Source organism: Pyxicephalus adspersus, chromosome 5 (assembly GCF_032062135.1).
Source record: "Pyxicephalus adspersus chromosome 5, UCB_Pads_2.0, whole genome shotgun sequence".
Lineage (NCBI taxonomy): Eukaryota > Metazoa > Chordata > Amphibia > Anura > Pyxicephalidae > Pyxicephalus > Pyxicephalus adspersus.
Genome location: NC_092862.1, coordinates 50,977,835 through 50,995,177, shown reverse-complemented (window position 1 = coordinate 50,995,177; position 17,343 = coordinate 50,977,835). Strand labels below are relative to the sequence as shown.

Below are 17,343 nucleotides of genomic sequence, written 5' to 3'. Positions count from 1 at the left end.
CATAAAGTGTCTTGAAGCACATGTGTGCTTCAAGCCACTTTACGAGGCATTGAGACACCCATGGTACTCTACTTAAGTAGAGAACATGAAGGTTATGGTGAATGTCAGATTTACTGCTTTATAAATAAGTGCCTTAGTGTAATGGCTCCTAAATCTTTGATAGCTTTATATATATATACCGTATATATATATATATATATATATATATATATATATATATATATAAAGGAATTTGTAAATGTAGATGTGTACATAATGTATAGGTACTTTTTTTTATTTTTAGGTATTTGATTTATAGGTATTTTTTTTTATTATTTTTTCCAAGATTTATTCAACTTTAACCTAAAATGTATACATTTAATAAGCAATTGTGTTAGTTAAAAGTAAAGTAGGAACAGATTTCCACATTTTCTAACTAATTTCAACGTAATAATGTACAAATTTTCTGGTAACTTTTGGTGAATAGTATTCACCTATAGCAGGGGTCAGCAAACCCTGGCCTGTAGAGCAGATACGGCCTAGCCGGTAGTTTGTTCTGGCCTAACGCCCCCTGGCCGATCTGGCCCAATTTCCAGTGGATCAGCCAGGGGCCATTAGGGACTACCCAAGCCGGAGCCAGCTCCTTGCTGTGGCTCACCTTTTTATCGCGGGCAGCAGTGATACTTCCATTGCTGCGGTAAATAGGGAATGCTCCTTGAAGGGAAGTCCCTCACCTCCGCAATGCATTTGGAGGTTAGGGATTTCACTTCAGGGGGCGTTCCCTGGTGGTGGGTGGAGCCATTAGGGTGGGACTCAGAGTTTGGCCCAGTGTTCTCCCGCCCACCCCTAAAATTGCTTAGTGGCCATAAAAGTTTGCTGACCCCTGACCTATAGTGTTCTTGTAAATTTTCTTTATTTCATTCACAAATAAATAACAGCATTAAAAGAATAAATATTTATAAACAAAGTGCTAGAATGTAAAAGTCAAGTTACAACTTTTTATTTAGTACTTGCAATGAAGGCCAAGTGGGGGGGGGGGGGGGGGGCAATAATCCAGCGTTAACTTTTATATTTGCCCTTGAGAAGATGAAGCTCCAGTGTCATTCTTACCTGTCAGTTTTATTTTAGAAAGATCAATAGCTTAGGCTCAAATTTACACTTAAAACTGAAAGATAGAAGAGGGACTTCTGCCCCATTTCTCTGCTTTTTCCTGCTCTGTTCAGAAAAGGACATATGATGTTTAAGTCAGACACAAGCTTCTGATATGCTCTTTCTTCAGAAAACCCTAAAATGTTCTGTGAGACTGTTGTCAAGAATGCACCTTGAATTAACTATTTACTCAAACTAATAAAGTAATAGAGATAGTAAAAAAAAGATATACAATGGTTTAAAAAACAAAAGACAAAAATAAAATGAGAAAAACTTCCAACCTTACTTTTTAATAAACCTATAACTATGTTCCAACCACTATGTTCCAACCATATATCTACAAACAACTGTCCTCTTTTTGTATGAGAGCCCATTAACACCCAAAAGGTGTGGCAAACCAGATGTATTGAGGTGCTAACTTAAATCTTAATGTGTCAATGCAAAAAACAATGAACTGGGGTAATGCAATTGTTACTGCAATGTGCGAATGCCGCGAAAGCAAACTTGCAGGAAAAATTCAGTAACCTTTAACATAATAGATAACCAAAGATCAGCTGTGACTGCAAGCTTTTTAAGTTTGGTCTTCCTGTTAATTAATCAGCATAATGGTGGTAGAGGATTGCAAAGAACAAAAAAAAAAAAACCTAGGAGTCCAATGAAAAGACATTTGGGTGCCAACAATTTCTGCAATGGGTAAAAAAGTATGTACAATCTTTCAGACAACTTACAACCTATTCTGCAGACATACAATCTGTATAGATTTTTAGCAGCTTTTTTGTTTTTTGCTTAAAATATGTATTTTTATATAATGGCACAAACCTTCAAGTGACTTCTGGAATATTTAAATATTGACATTTCCAGGAATTAATTACAAAATAATAACCAATGTTACAGTAAAAAAGTAAATCATATACAATTCAACTTGTATATGTAGATCTCATATTCAAAATCATATTCAGGTTATAAGACAAACAAAAGTAAAAAAGGAACAACCAAAAGCAGGTGAATAGCTGATGTAATTGTTATGATTGATTTTACAAAAGTGTGGTACTTATTTCTAAAATGGAATGTGGATATTTCTGTACTGCAATCAGAAACAACAGGTCCATAAATGCTATCAATTATCAATTACGTATCTAAACAGTTCAAAAATAGGAGATTATCAAGTGTATTTATTAGGGGCGTATTGAAAACAATGACATTGTGCAAAGTGCAGTAATGTCCAATATTTTAATTAAAATTTATAGTAATTACATTTGCAATTGATACCTGCTTAATGATTGCTATAGGTTACCACACTATACACGTTGCTCTTATTAAACAAACTAGGATATGCATCAATTTCTGGCATTTTTATTGGAAAAAAATATGATATTGTTTACTGAATTAAAGCTTATGAGTTAAAAAAAACCTTAAAAAAAAACGTAACTCCACTTCCATAATAATATTAATAACAATAAAATAGAATTGACAAGTACCTTTTCATCTCACTACTGTAATCTACTGTAATTTTCTAAAAAAAGAAAACTAACAATCCAGTCCAATGTAGCAACCTGGAGCTACCTCCTAGAAATGTGAACTTGCTTGTGTGATTGGATCACTGATGTTCCTTGCTAAAGTAAAATTTTAGGTATTTATTGCAATAGGAATTTTACTTTTGGTAAAAAAAACTCCCTAAAGATTAATTATTTCTTAAGTGCAACAGCCGAATATAACACTGCATCACCAAAATAAATATTGTCTGCTACTTGGTCTAATCCACGTGTCCCATACTAAGTCAAGTGCGCTGAATCCAAATCTGATTTTGCCTAGGACGTCAGGATTTTAGGTTAATTACGCATATAGACATGATTAGCTACATTCTCTCATTCCGCAGTTTCTATGTTATCTCTATATATGACTAACTTTTGCCTCATAGTTCCATGACAATACAAAAACGTAGTTTTATGTTGCAACAACATGTACAATTACACATAATTCAACACACATGTACACTTCAGAAGTGTTTCAGGCACTTGCTTTTACGTTTGTGGCTCTCCGCTGTCTCCTGTTGCAGAATCCAGCAATAGTCGGCCATCATGTTGGGGCTGCACCGGCCTTGATATCTTGTTTCCATAACAGAAATGTCCTGGTGGAACCTCTCCCCTTGTTCATCACTCACATCACCCAAATTTTGTGGGATGAATTCCAGATGGGAATGTAATAAATTTTAAGTGACATTCGGCAGCCAAGTTATGCTGTTAGCATGTTGTTCATGAGTTCAGAATGGTTTTCAGCTCGCTGGTTGCCCAGAAAGTTTTGTGCAACTAGCACAAATGAATCCCAAGCGGCAAGTTCAAGTGGGTTGAGTTCGTCTATGAATGTGACATCACGCATCAAATTGCGGCTTTGGGGACCAACAAAAATGCCTGCTTTCAGTATAGCATCTGTTATAACTTTTCCAAACTTGTCCTTCAGATACTAAAAACCTATACCATCAGGATCCATTACAAGGACAAAGTTTTTCATTAGTCCAATTTTATTATGAAGTGGTGGAAGGTAAACTTTCTGTGGATCAATGAGTGATTTATGCTTCACGTTGTACTGGCCAACAGTGTGTTCAGGTCTGGGTGCCCATTCTTTTACTTTGTAATGGTTGCTGTCATCACAACTGTTCTACAGGCACAGAAAGTTCATAAATTGGGTATATACCACTTGCAAGCCAATAAGGAGTACCACCACCTTCAGGTCACTACAAATGTTCCACTTGGGTTCTGAATAGTCAATCAATTTCAAAATGACCTCCATGGATTCGTATGTCTCTTTCATTCCCTCGGCATGAGCAAGAGGAACAGAAGGTTTTGCATTAACTTTATGCAGCAATACCGCTTTCAAACTTGCTTTACTCGAGTCTATGAACAATCTCCACTACTCTGGTATGTATTCACAACCTAACTTCATTATCAGACCACTCACGTCAGTACAGAAGCAAATGTTTTCCAGCTTGTAATAACCTTCAAGCTTTGTGTGACAATTACGAAAGTGTGAAGTTGTCGTTTCTTTTTTCTTTTTCAAATTCCACTCCTTTATTCTGGAGGCTAACAGTTCAGACTTCTCTTTTGACAAAAACAGGTCCCTTATTAGATCATCTAAATCTGATTGGCTTATAAAATGTAGTTTACCCTCTTCAGATTGGGGTTCATAACAGTCATTACCATCGACATCATCCACCTGTTCCTCATCCAACATGTCACTGACAGTAACACCAGATGTAGGAGGGACTGGCACTGCATTTTCTGCATCGTGTGGCACTGGCTTCAGAGCAGATTCACAATCAGGATGGATGATTTTTTGACTTAGTCTTCTTCGAAAACCCAGCAATTTTACTCATACAGAAGTAGCAGTCCTAGTGATGGTCTTTTGGCTCACACCAAACCACAGGCACAGCAAAAGCCAGTTTATTCCTTTTCCCATTTAACCATTGTTAGGCCAACGTAACACACCTGACAGCAGATAAAGGGTTCCCAGGTTTTACCCTGATCTCCAATTTCACATCCAAAGTAATACTTGTAAGCAAATCTCACTCTCTTGGTTAGGTTCCTGCGTTGATCACACAGGGTATATTTGCCACAAATGTAGCAAAAATTGTCCGGTTTATTAACACAGCTGCACCTACTCATCTTTAGTTCAAAAAAGACTCACTATAACCTAGCTGTACTATCCAATAAGATGGTTTTGCACTAGAGACAAGCCCTTGGTCCATCCCACCTTATATACCTATTTCTGACGTCTACTCACTGACTTACCCAGACATGCCCAGACGCTGTTGCAACATGCATGCCACCAGGGGGCATGATTCAGCTGAGGTGGCAGCAGCCATAGTGGTAGTTGCAACTGTTATATTGTTCCCATGTAAAAATACATTACCCAATTACTGACCATTTGAACAGCTATAGCACGCCTATAACTTAAAATATGTACGTGACAAGTAAATTCGGAGTTCAGATTTGAAATCAGCATACTCAATATCATGTAAATCACATGTGTTATTCCCAGTAGCAAAATCTTTGTTCTGCAGTGTAATGAATCAGACTCTACTGTTCAGTATTCATTTTACAAAGGCTTGGTGGAACAAACAGCCTTTTCTTTAGAATCCTCAACAAAGTTTGGTAATATCATTGCAATATACATAGATGGTTCAGAGAGTATTTTTCTCTACAAGTGGTGTTACACTTTAAAGATGTCCCTCTGTTTTACTGCAGAACAATGTTTTGGTCTCACCTTGTGGAATATAGGGTGAATGTTCTACTGAAATAGATCCTTAATTAGAGTGCTGAGTCTGGAACAATATTACCTAACCTCCAATTTTGATACACCCATTAGTAGATTTAGTGCTGCACCAGGACAGATGACTCGCGTCAGTTAGTGAAAAATCTACTTTAGCTGATTCGTTTCGAAGCTTAGCGCTCTATTGTTTTTTAGTGTCTTAGTAAATATATATATATATATACACTGAATTCTGTAATTATGGCACAGACCTAAAGCAGACCTGTCACCAAAATGTTTACTATACATAAAAGGGTAGACAACCCTTTTATGTAAGGTAATTTAATGTTTTTTTAAGCATGGTAGTAAAGACTGCAGAGGCAGTAAAGACAGAATGGGAGTGCAGATCCTACTGGGATAACTATGTCATGCATCCTAGGAGGCTTTTGGCTGCTTCTTTTTGGGGGATGCACAGAAGGGGATTTTTCCTACATGCTGATTTCAAGCATGTGCAGTGAGATTGGTACTCTTTTTTCCCATTCACAGTGAGATCACCCGATCTTGTGTCTACGTAGTGTGAAATTGGGTGACAAAAAGAAAAACAAGGCGGAGGAAGATGGCAGCACCTGGCGCTTCCTCCGCTCTTGGGTGAAGGCAGATTCAGGGGTGCTGTGGGACCCAATCCAGAAGAACTCTGAAAGGAACGAGGGATCTGTGGAAGTAAAAGTAAGTACGTTTTTTTTTAGTTTAGTTCTGCTTTAGGGGTCTGTCCATTTAGCATTTTCTGGGTCTAACCACTCACATATAACACTTGTCTGCTAACCTTCCCACTTCTTTAATGTTCCTGTTTGGAGCATGAGATCCATCCTATAACTTCATTGCAGCTTGTATCCCAGGATGAACAAGAAATCAATCTGTCCACAACTATCCACAGCTAAAATAACAGTCTTTGATTTACTGATCATATAATACAAAAAAGCATAAATAGAATAATAAATTGGCATCACCGGCTAAAGGAACATGGTTATTTATCCCCATTCACCACATCTGCTGGGATGCTGTAGTACCTACAGCTGTTTAATGCTTACCACTCTATTTGATAATATAGATGATAAAGAATATATTAACACTCATACTGACTGCACAGATGTTTTAGATTGCCACAAAGGCAATGTTGGATAAAGAAATATAGAAGTATTTTCTGACCATTCTCAATTATTACTCATTGCTTTTCCTTGTAAATGTTTCTGATCCTTACGTGGGTCAATGTCCACCCTTTGCAGGACTGACAGATGTTCTCCAGAATGTCTGAAGAACTATGGTTAAGCAAAACAGAGAAAACAGAGCTTAACATCTGTTTTTACACATACTTTAGTAATTACACTATATCTTACTGTATTCTCATATCAAATGCAAAATCTACAGCTACTAGAATATCCCCTTATATTACTTTGCTGCAGGAACAGCATATTCATCCAGATATTATTCAATCAACAAACTTTTTTTACTTTACAATTTCTTTTACTTTTCAATTTCTGATCAGTGCAGTCTCGTGGGCAGGAAAAATAAAAACTTCCACAAAGTTCTATAATGTTACTTGAGTCTTTTCAGTGCATTGGACATATGTTTTCAAGTGCTAAGAATAAAGGCTGTCTTCAACAGTGCCGTACATGTCAGCAAGTCTTTTAAAACGAGGACCCCATTCGCTAAGGTAGTCATAATTATGTTCAGAGTTGGAACTCACTGACTCCAATGAGCTCAGAGATTCTGCAACTGACCCATTGCCTTCAAATGCATATGTCTGTAGGGAGTCATATGGAGGAGCACAAGGATCAATATCAGCTTCTTTTAGTCTTTCCCAGATAAACTCCCTGAAGATTAGGTTATCTGGAGCACTTCTGGTAGATGGACGGCTCAAGAATTGAATCTCTGGAGTCACATCCCTTCTGCTTTTGTTGTCGCGGATGATATTAAGATTCCTCAAAGTCGTCATGTCAAATGCTTCAGTATCTTCTTCACCACCTCCCTCGTCATCGTATCTTACAATGTTCTCTCTTACATCTCTTTCTTCATCAAATATCAATGGTTCCTTTTTTCGTCTTCTCATGGTGACAATAAGTAGAACAAGCACTGCATTAAGGAAAAAAAATGAAGAGTTAACTTCAAGCAAAACTTCTAATGCAAACATATATACTTGTAATGTTTTAAAATAGGTAAGCTAAGATTTGATGGTGACTACTTTTTATCTCATCTGCCACTCCTCTGTCTCTGAGAATTAAGGTCAAATTCCTTAGGATGAGACGTCCGTGCATGAACAATATTGCCAATGGGTGCTCCATCAAGCAGCAAAACCACTTGAGCCCAAGGTGACATTGAGACTTCATGGAAAGACCTCAGGCAGAAAGACTGCCTATTCTGATGGTGCAAGGGCACTAGGACAATTATATTACTCTACTAAAATAGCTAAATGAAGGTGATGGTGAAAAAAAAAATCACTCCATAAATCAATAGGTTTTTTTGAATAATTATATATTTAGTAGGTTACACACATTTAGTACATGAAGGAAGCTGATTTATTTAAAACGTGGTAGCATACTAAGATAGCTATTATTTCTAGGTGAGATTCTCTGTGCCGCAGTATTGGTTAGGTTAATATGTGATTTCACGTTTATTTTACACACTGTGAGATAAATGATTCTAATTTACAATACTTATCTCTTGTATCCTCCTTTGAAAGATTTTCCTTTCTATGTGTAAGCCTATAGGGAAAACTGTTAAAAGTCGGTCTCTGTCTCCATAACAGGGTGAAGCACATTTTTTTCCTGCAGCATCCCTTGACACATATAACAAGCAATAAATTGCTTGTCATGTTGTAGCTACCAGGCTTTCCTCTAATGATCCATATATTAGTAGTTGCCTCACAAATGTAAAATATTGCTAGATCAGCCTTAATGTTTGCTTGAAAAATAATGTAAACACTAGTTCTCTTTTAAATTAAATAGAAGAGACAGTGGTTTCAGGCATATTAGCAAAACTTTCCAGAAATGATTTGAAGAAATTTGTGTGACCTTTTAAAATGACATTTAAATGGTTTTATATTGTCTAAACAGGCAAAGGCTGTATCAATTAGAATTAAAGAAAGGGTCATCTGTATCTGGCCAATTATTTTAATTAATGACAACTACCATATATAAGTTAATATTTTTCTGTTCCTTAATAAGGGATAAAATGACATTTATATGTGAGAACAATCTTTTTTGACAATTTGCATCTGCTAAAGTAAAATGCCATGCATGCAAATAGTATAGTGCCAGACCTAAATTAAACCTGTTTAGAGTTATGAAATGAAGTTAGGAGTCTTGAAAAGGCATTCAGAGGTGTCCAAATGTATCTTGAAATGTACCTTTGCAAATATTGATTTTATTCATTAAAGTTTAACCCCTTCCTTTCTTAATTTCAATTGCTGCATTTCTATTGGTCGTAAATGCATAGCAATATTGAATGGAGGAAACAAAGAAGGGAGGAAGCTTTGACTTTGGATGCCGTCAGCTACATAGGTACTCTGGTATATGACAAAGCTTGAGTCCTCATAGGGATAAACAGGTGCCTGCATTTACTCCTGCAGATCACTCAATCCATGTGAAGGTTTCCTGGTTTCGGTTCCACACCACATCCAGTTATATATCTTCATCTGCTGCCATCTTGTTTCTTTTTCTTCCTGCTTCTGTCTACATCACTCCATCTCACACTGCTCAGGCGCGAGATTGGCCGATGTAGCCTGCAGTAAATAGGAAAAAACGAGGGCCAATCTCACTGTGCATGCATGAGATCAGCGGTTTTTTCCCAAATTGAATTCTGCGCATGCTCAATCTCTTCCAACTGCTTCCATTTAACTGAATAGGAGTTATTAGAAACCATTTTGTGCAAGCGTGTGGATCATGGCACAGTTCCCAAAAGTCGTTTCTAGTAGCAAGTTTGCTTTTCCTCCTCTGGAGGAAGAACCACAACAGCAGTCAACTGTGCTTTAAAGCAATTGTTAAACATTGTGGTTGGCAGCAAAAAACAGAATAGTAGTTGAATATGGGCCGGCTAACTGTTCTGATTTTGATAGAAAATTTTAAAAGGTCCTAACTCTGATTGCTTTGTTTACAACCAAAAAAGCACAAGCATGTTCTGGTGTAGTGAAGAAATGTTTAACATTTTACATTGTTGTTACCAGAAATAAAACTTTAGTATTTTACCTCAAATTCTGATTAACTACTTATCAAAAGTCAAATAATGATAATGACATATGTGCTTTAGCGGCAACTAATCAAAGAAAATGCTAAAAAAAAAACTCAATGCTTTTTATTCTGCCAATTTTTAAAGACTTCTATGGGGCTAAAAACGAGCCATAGCAAAATTAAAGTTGGTGCTTGTTGGGAGCTGAAGTGTGCAAGTGACTAACCTTTTTAAACATGGCATTTGCTGATGGTAATAGAGGTGAATACAAATACATTACATTTACCTATCCCTGATCCCTAAGACCTTTAAATCTGGAGTTCATTTTCATGTTTTTCACAACATATTTGTTTTAAATTGGCTATTAGAAACATTTTTTTCAAAAAATGGAAGTGAAAGTAGGTAAACTTTGGTTGATTTTCACAAAAGAGTTGCAATCTTCACATAATTAATTGTCTAATTTGTGCTGATACACCAAGTAAAAAGGAATTTGCTTTATATATAAGAGAATAATTGAAGTTCATATTCACATCAATATTTGTGTAAAAATTCTCAGCTTCTGCATTATAAGAATAGACCTGCTGATCTTACTTAGTTCTGCAACAAATTTGTGAGATCTCATTTGATACTGACCTTAACTCACACAATGTTCAGAAATGATGATAATGAGTTGCATGCATAGGTTCATGTAACCATTGTACTTTTATTTTTTCTAAAGACCTATATTTTCAAACATACTAAACAAGGCTTTGTATGGACATGTTTAGAAATGGGCAGCTAATACCTTCACTAACTATGAGTTTTTCCTAGTTTTGGTGGAATGAAATGTTTTATCTTACCTAGTAGTGTCAGAACACAAGCAAGTATTGCAATTAGAGCTCCAGTACTCAATCCGGCAGGTAAGGTATAAGCTTCAGCATTGCACGTTTGTGCAATTCCATCCGCATCACAGTCGCAGACTCGTATAGTAAGTGTGTTGGTGCTGCTAAGTGATGGGGACCCACTGTCCACTATGACAACTGGTAGGTAAAATATAGACTGTTCTTGCCTTCGGAATCCATTTCTCTTTGTTATAACTGAAGCTGTATTATCTGTAGGAAAAAAACATATTTTAATAATATCACATGTATATTAATTATCTATGGGAGGTATAATAAATGTACCATTTTAATTTAATCCTGTAGCTAAGGAAATGTGGAGGCTGTCACAGCCAACCTTACTTATTAGGTATTATTGGCTATCAGTGACATGGAACAAATATGCAAGTTAGGTGTGAATTTATTCAATACCAATTACAATATCCTAAAATATATAAGAGTAATGCCTATGCATGTGCCCCATGTTCATAAAATATCAAATCAGCATTTTTATATATACTAAGTTAAAATAAAACATTTTAAGCATAAAAGACTAAAATACAGTTGTCTGTATTTATAAAGGAGATTTTATGTTTCCAATTACGATATCCTAATGCCTGCAAGTATCCCTATGCATGTGCCCCATGTTCATAAAATATTAAATCAGCCTTTTTATATATACTAAGTTAAAATAAAACATTTTAAAGCATAAAAGAATAAAATAGAGTTGTCTGTATTTATAAACATGATATATATATATATATATATATATATATATATATATATATAAAATTTGATTTCTTGGTATTAGAGTTGCTGTCAAAATCTAGACATGATACAAAGTCAAGCAAATGTCACACTGCTGATCTTCAATCAACAGTTATAGAGAGGAGGGACAGGCAATTTAGCATTAACTTTTGATTTCTCACTTTTGTCAGCAATGTATTACCCTTTGGCAATGCCAGAATTAATCAAACCATCTACAGTACAAGACAGAGGAATATGTACTCATACTCTTATGAAAAATAGAACCTAAATATAGATATCTATGTAAATGTTAAAAGAAATAATTCTCCAGTTGTTAAACAACTCATCAATTATATATGTATGTATACTGTGAATATATTGTATTAGCAGCATATACTAAAAATTATTTATTTGTTTTTCAAGACTACAAGAACACAAATATTATACTGTGCTGGAGAAAAGAAAAAATAAATTGCACTGACAAGCAAGAAAGAGTGATGACTTTTTTCAAAATGATGTCCTTGAAGATGTAATATACTACAGTTGATCTGTGGTTGCACAGAAAACAGTTACCATGACATTTCTTTATTATATGGCCGAGCAAGCCTCTGTTTGTAGAGGGGAAAAAAAGACTGTGCTGGAGAGGTTAGCAAAGCAGCATGAAGAACGCTAAAAGAAATAGTATTGTACTTTTTGATTGAATAATTCTAGGCTGTCATAGTTATTTTGTGTCTAGAAAAGTTCTCCATAGAACTGAGCCCAAACTGTGTCCTTGCGTGTCATTATAATCAACTTTCTACTGGAGCAATGCCACATAACATAAATAATGATTATATGTACACCAATTAATGCAAACATCTCAAAGGTCTTCTTAATATTGATACTATTACGTGAGATGCGTGTATATAGACCAAACAAATTACTGCACCAATACCTTCCAACTCAGAGGTTGAATGCCGTTTCCTCACCAGGATTAACACTTTTTATTTTGTACAGACCTTTTATTTAAGTTTGGAAAATGCGCATAACAGTTATTCTATTCTAGAAAGTATATTGAAATTGTTTAGAGAATGGAAAAAGTACCCTCTGATGTCCATGTGGGCCCTTATGGTTATTTTCAGAAGCTGGGCATTGCATTTTAAAAGAGATTAAATGGAAAAAAAAGGTCTTATCAACTGCCAAAATCAGCTGCCATTCTGGGCTTTACTATGACTAAGGCTGACATGGGGAAAAGCTAGTTGGTAAAGGTAACATATCTGTCGGAATGGCATCATGCCTGTACTGTTGCCTGCCTAAATAAAGTCTTCTTTATAGGAAGAAGTGCTACATGTTTGTTTTAATTTAGGGAGGAATAGTTCTTCCTTGCGATCATTTTAGCAGTGTACACTAAGCAGCCATGCACTTTCATTGTACAATTCTGGCTTCAGCTGGGTGCTTGGATAAATTAACTCCTGTGTCCTGACTAGGGAGTAAAGGTATTCTGAGCCAGCCTATCAAGAAGGCTAAAGATCCTGATTTCAAGAAGGGCCAGGGAAATTATGTTGGTGCCAGAGGGGGGACTTACAAATGTTGCATTTGTGGAGCAGCTGTGTATATTTGCTATCTTATGATTCCATTTTAAAATATACCTTTACCTAACAATATTGTTCACAAGAACATGAAACGCTGATTTAATAAAGCTCTCCAAGGCTGGAGAGGATACATTTTCATCAGTGAAGCTGGGTGATCCAGCAAAACTGGAATGAATTTCTTAAAAGTAATTTGCTATTTGTTAGCAAATGTTTTGAATCATGGACAAGATCCTTTGCAGGTTTGCTGAATCACCCAGTTTCATTGATGAATGTGTATCTTCCCCAGCCTTGGAAAGCTTTAATAAATCAAGGCTATTAGGTGAATAGTTTTTATTCCCTAATTTATAAAGGTGTTAATGTCATTTTTTATGGTGAAGCTAAAAGAACTAAGGATGATAAAGGGTCTGGTATTCCTCTACTTTAATTAGGCCTCTAAGAGATAGGCTCACTTTAATAACCCAAAAACTAACAATGCTGTGCAGTAATCTTCAATATATTAAAAATGTGACAAACTTGGTACTCAATGCAGGGTCAATGGTATTTGATTTGCAAATCAAATGTAATCGCACAAAATCTAAAATAAAACTTGAATCATTGTATCAAACAAAACTGTTAATAAAATAAATTTCATTCATCCAGCTTGTTTAATTTTACTACATTACTAATACATTTCTGTACTGTTTTATTTCTTATTCCAAAGAAAAGCTATAGCTTTAGCCAAGCAATTTTAAGTTCCACCAGCCTATAATTGATTACATTTGAGTTGTTTAAAAATCATTTGCCTACTGGCTAGTTTAGCAGAGGCATACTTCATCAACAGCTGCAGCATTGGAGTGTGTCGATTTTACTTCCAAAGATAAATTGGTACATGGATGATAGTATCTCCTTAAGGAGTGTATTGAGGAATGGTTATCTCATAATTTTCACAAACAATACAGTATTGCTTTTTGTAAAGGTAAAAGCTAACCTTATTTTTTCTGTGTAATATAATGTATCTCTGTTAAAGGGTATGCACATTACATGTATACACATACACTCCCGGTATTACTTTTAAATTATACAGAGATTATATTGAGATTGAGTCAAGGAGCATGTTTTTGCAGATGTATTTCAGTATACTGTAAGCAAATCAGTATATTGTTATTTCTGTGATGCAATATTATGCTTACCTTTGTTGTCTTGTAATGTGAAATTAATATTACTTGCATCAGGAGGTAAACTAAAGTAAAACCAATGGCCATTGGATGGTTCATCTCTGTCTACAGCACTTATTTCCTGTATGACCTATAAACAAAAAAGAATTTTAGGGGATAATAAAGTAATAATATACAAATACGTTGTTTCTCAAAGTTGAAGTATAATCTGCTAATATTCTGCTTTCCCTGGATCCACGTTTTCTCCCTCATTAAAATGCAAGATTACTAAATAAAACCTTTTTGTGTTCATTACATTTAAACATCATCACTAGGTCTCCGCAAAGCAAGCAGATCAGTGCTGGTGGGAAGGGCCAGCAGGGTGATGTACATCGCTTCTTGAAAACAGGAAGACGTGATGCTGAGTGTCCGTCCGTGAAAAGGATGGGTCAGAGACAGTGACAAAGTTCAGAGTCCAGAGTTGAACTGAAGGTAAAAGATATGGGTTGTCCAACATACTAACCAGAACACCAAACCATTTTTTGGGCTGCCCCACTGTACCTGATACACAGTAGCCTCTTGTTGCTACAAAGAAACAAAGTGGGTACTGAAAGTCTTTACTTACTGCAGGGCTGTACTGCAGATCTCCTTCTCTGGCAGAAGAAGTGAGTAGTAGTATATTCAATAGAGAATCACCTTGCCCAGCAGATGAAAGTAGTAGTATGTGAGTTTTCCTGTGCAGCTATGTTTATAATACAGCAACAGGAATATCGGGTGCAGGTTAATACTGACAAAAGTTTGAAAGTTTTATTGGTGTGCCCCTCCCAGCTTAGAAGAGGACAGTGATCTAAGAAGGCTGGAATTACAGCCAGCTAGGCCAACAGGGGAAGGTAACAGCCGGTGTGTGTTAGTAGGGGTGCATGTGAATATGTGTATGTGCGTGGCTGAGACTGTGTGTATGAATGTGTGGGTATGTGTGACTATATGTGTGTGGAAAGGGTGAATCTATATACATATGTGTTGGTCTGTTGTGTCTGTGTGAGTATGTATATAGGAATAACATTTTTGTGTTGACTAGTGTTTCTCAACCAGAGTTTCAAAAAAACATGGGGTTCCTTGAGCAATTAGTAAATATCAGTTCAGTTTATTTGATATCAATAATATTTTTGGCTATCTGTGGTGGTTGCATTCTTCCCAATGCCCAGCAATGTATGAGGCAATTTACCTAATGTACTATTGCAAACATATTAATTATAGCAGGGGTTCCCTAAAGACCTGAAAAATATTTCAAGAGGTTCTCCCATGTTAACAAATTCACTGGTATAGACTATACAAGAGGGTGATACCAGGACAAGCTCAGGTACTTATACTGGTTACTTTAAAAGGAATAAGGAAAATGGACACATTTTAATGTATTTCAAAATGTAATATTGAATATTGAGCTAGATTTATAATATATGCCTGGAGTTCAGCCTAAAGAAATGATCACTTCTCATCAAATACCATTTATAACAGTGTTTTTGATTTATTAAATATCCTTAGAAAAATTGAAGATGTCTTATGGAATCATGCATTACCCAATTCTATCAGTTTAACTTAAATGTAGGGTTGTTATACTGACATCAGTTTCTTTTAGTCACCAACCTGAAATAACTCTGCAGATTAGGAAAGTTAGCGAAAAGTTAGAATTCGTTATCTGCATATCTTGTTATGATTTAAATAATAAAAAAACTTTCTTTTAAAACTAATGCTCAAGGCATTTTCATAATATTATTGCATTTTCCTAGACGAGTATTGGTAAAGGAAAATAATCAACTAAGGAATATATCTTTGTAGAATTCTTAAAAAAATGAAACTTTTTTTATGCATTCATATCAAAAAGGTATCCATGGAAAACAAAATATAATATAAAAAAAGAAATTTTCTTTTATCTTTTTATAAATTTGAAACTGTTATTCATTTTGTCTAACAATATGTTTACAATCTTTGCTTTAAAAAAAAAGATAAAAAACATTGAACGCATAACAATGGATTTCCAGAGCACAATAGAGGATTCCTATGGTTTGGTCTATACCTATCGAAAAGAGACCTCCATTTCTGACTCTTTCATTTATGTGTCATCATTTTAGCTCGAATTACTGATAGTTGTATATAACAGGCTTTTTTTTTTAACAGGAGGTATGGATACAACAGATCTGAAAATACATTAAGCCAAGTAACTACTAAATGTATATATGTATTCATCATACTCATAGTTACCGTTCTGACCAAAGAAGTAATATTTTAGTATATTGTGATGTCAAATAACCTTGGCCAACTCTTTTGAAAAAATCAGTAATAAGTCTATTCCATATAACTCAGTCTCAGTCAACAAATTACCCAGTAATGATAATACAAAACACTCTATAAATACTTACTTGTCCTGGAGCAGCATTTTCACATACGTTTGTCTCATATTCCATGGCAAATTCAGGAGCATTGTCATTAATATCTAGTATGCTAATAGCCACATATCCTTTGCCAATCTGTGCAGGGTTTTCTGAAAAAATAATAATTTAAACAAATGAAACTGTTAAATGGGGTTTTAATACCTATGCTACAGCATTGTTTGCACATTTCAGAAAATGGTCATATATTTTTGTCTTATCACATAGAAAGAACATGTTTTATTAGCAATAAAATCATTATTAAAGGGGACCTTCCATTTTTCTAAAATTGCCCCTTCCAAACCTTTACCCCTTTTACATAATCACTTGCTGTTGGTATAAAGATTACAACATCAGAATATTGCAAGCTATCAAATGATTTAATGTGAAATGTGTATTTTATGTACGTCATATGTCATTGTTAACAGTACTTTTTTAGCTGTAAATGAAGGTGAAAGTTCCTCTTAAATAATTCTTTAATTAAGAATTTTAAGGATAAAATAATATTACACAAACCAAAGAAATACATAAATATGTTAAATAAACGTACCTATGACATTTGCAAGGCAGTAAATCTGACCAACAGACACGCCAGCATTAGTGATCTATTTGTAGAGCTAGATGTAGTTATCTGACCATTGCACCAGGATATATTCATTGCTTGTTATTCCAGTGTTGCCTTGGTAAGAGCAAGTTGGTCTGGTTTTGTTTTACACTTTTCCATAATATTGCATGAATCCTTAAAACCTTGGGGCAAACCCCACGAAAGTCTTTATGGGTGATGGGGTGGGGGACTTGCAAGGTCTACTACCGTTTTAAGCAAGGATCATTAGGTTTGATTTTGGTGTCATAATATTGTTTTTTTCTTTTTTTTGTCTTTGTATAATTAAATATTTTCTAATTTTCAATTTTTAAATTTTATATATTATTTTTTATATACTTTTTACTTTCATTAGTCAAAATCTTTGAACCTAATTCCTTCAGTCTATGGTTTTATCAACCCATCCCAGCCTGT

The 17,343-nt window shown here is 35.2% G+C and overlaps 1 protein-coding gene across 2 annotated transcripts in view; it reads right to left on the bottom strand.

Annotated features, from left to right (window-relative positions):
• Positions 1 to 233: 233 nt before the first annotated feature.
• Positions 234 to 17,343, bottom strand: part of LOC140330909 (cadherin-7) — a 118,770-nt gene continuing 101,660 nt past the window's right edge. For both annotated transcript variants that reach the window (XM_072411494.1, XM_072411495.1), the window contains exons 9-12: positions 16,320 to 16,441; positions 13,939 to 14,053; positions 10,434 to 10,685; positions 234 to 7,503 (exon numbers count right to left, since the gene is read on the bottom strand). In XM_072411494.1, coding sequence (XP_072267595.1) covers positions 7,010 to 7,503; positions 10,434 to 10,685; positions 13,939 to 14,053; positions 16,320 to 16,441 — 983 coding nt within the window. In that variant the 3' untranslated portion in view covers positions 234 to 7,009. The remainder of the gene's footprint in view (positions 7,504 to 10,433; positions 10,686 to 13,938; positions 14,054 to 16,319; positions 16,442 to 17,343) is intronic.